Here is a 1,311-nt window from a genome sequence, read left to right on the forward strand (position 1 = left end):
TGAATTCGTGACGGGCGTTAATCACCACGCGTTGATAATCTTCACAGAATCCCAATAGCATGCTGAGCGGCACACAAAAATTAAAGTCTCCGGTTCCATTGTTCACCACATCCCAGCCGGCATTCTTCAGAGACATTTTATCGAACGATGACGAGACATAGGTCTTGAGCGTGCTGGTTATTCCAACATTTCTGGCACGATCAATCTCCACACCATCAAGTTCATATCGGATCTCGTCGAACATGAACGCGACACAATTATTTCCCAGTACTACATCAGGTCCTTCGATTTGTTTGGTAGTAGTTAGTTTTCCTTCGATGTACAGAAAACTTTCGTGTGACAACGTATAGAGATCCTGTTGTTGTATAGGTATTCTTATCTCATCGCTGTGTCCGAATGTAGTGTTGGCAAACGGATTGTACGAGTGAGTCTCAGTCTTGACGATGCGCTCGTCGAAGATTGGCTCTTCATTGATATTGAGAATGTCAATCATTGTTTGCGCACTGCGAATCCCAAAGAGGTTAAAAATTCCGCGTTCAATGCGTTGAGTTTCTTCTTCTTGCAACAACTAGACGACTGGATATCACCGAATCTCGATGTCACAGGCTTGGTGGTATCTTTTACAATTTGCTCCGATCCGTTCAGCACGAGCATCTCATGCACACTCGCGCGCGTTATCGCTGTCGTCGGCGTACGTGCAATCTGAGGATGATTTCTTCTCCGCGAAAGTTGAGCAATTGACTGTTCTGATCCACAACGCGTAATCGGTAATGCTCCGTGCGATGACTGGTAGGTAAATGATCTGCATCGGCGTTTCCGATATCTTATATCCTGGTGACACGTTCGGCGAAAATTCGTGTATCGTGTGCACAGGCTTGCTGTTGCTGTACGCACCCGCGGTCACGTTGTACTCTACGCGGATAATGTTCACATTGGTAATGTTGATCGGCAGGTCTGATTCATGCCACTTTCGCGGTTGCAGTATACGCGTCGATGAGAATCCCAGTAGCGATCCAATGTTGTTGGGCTTGCTAAAGTTTATTCCGAAGGCGCATTTGACCTCACTTCTTATCGTGTTGTAATTAGCGCGGAGCACAATTGGGTATTCATCGTCTTCGTCATCACCGTCGTCGCGTTTTTCACTGCCATCATTAGCTAGGAACCGACGTGGACGTTTCCATGAAAGTGCGCGTTTCAAAAGTTCATTTAAGGCCTGCAATTCATACGATCCTTCGGGAATTGTAATTCCTGCGTCGTCATAGTAAAATTTATTATTCGAAGCATTCACATTCGATATCGTATTGTAAGTCT

The 1,311-nt window shown here is 45.5% G+C and overlaps 1 protein-coding gene across 1 annotated transcript in view; it reads right to left on the reverse strand.

The window, feature by feature from the left end:
* Positions 1-493, reverse strand: part of LOC105556172 — a 1,575-nt gene extending 1,082 nt beyond the window's left edge. Inside the window, exon 1 of the mRNA XM_012003250.1 lies at positions 26-493. Coding sequence (XP_011858640.1) covers positions 26-493 — 468 coding nt within the window. The remainder of the gene's footprint in view (positions 1-25) is intronic.
* Positions 494-1,311: the final 818 nt, after the last annotated feature.

Source organism: Vollenhovia emeryi, unplaced genomic scaffold (genome assembly GCF_000949405.1).
Source record: "Vollenhovia emeryi isolate VEMERY1.0 unplaced genomic scaffold, V.emery_V1.0 DF940265.1, whole genome shotgun sequence".
Lineage (NCBI taxonomy): Eukaryota > Metazoa > Arthropoda > Insecta > Hymenoptera > Formicidae > Vollenhovia > Vollenhovia emeryi.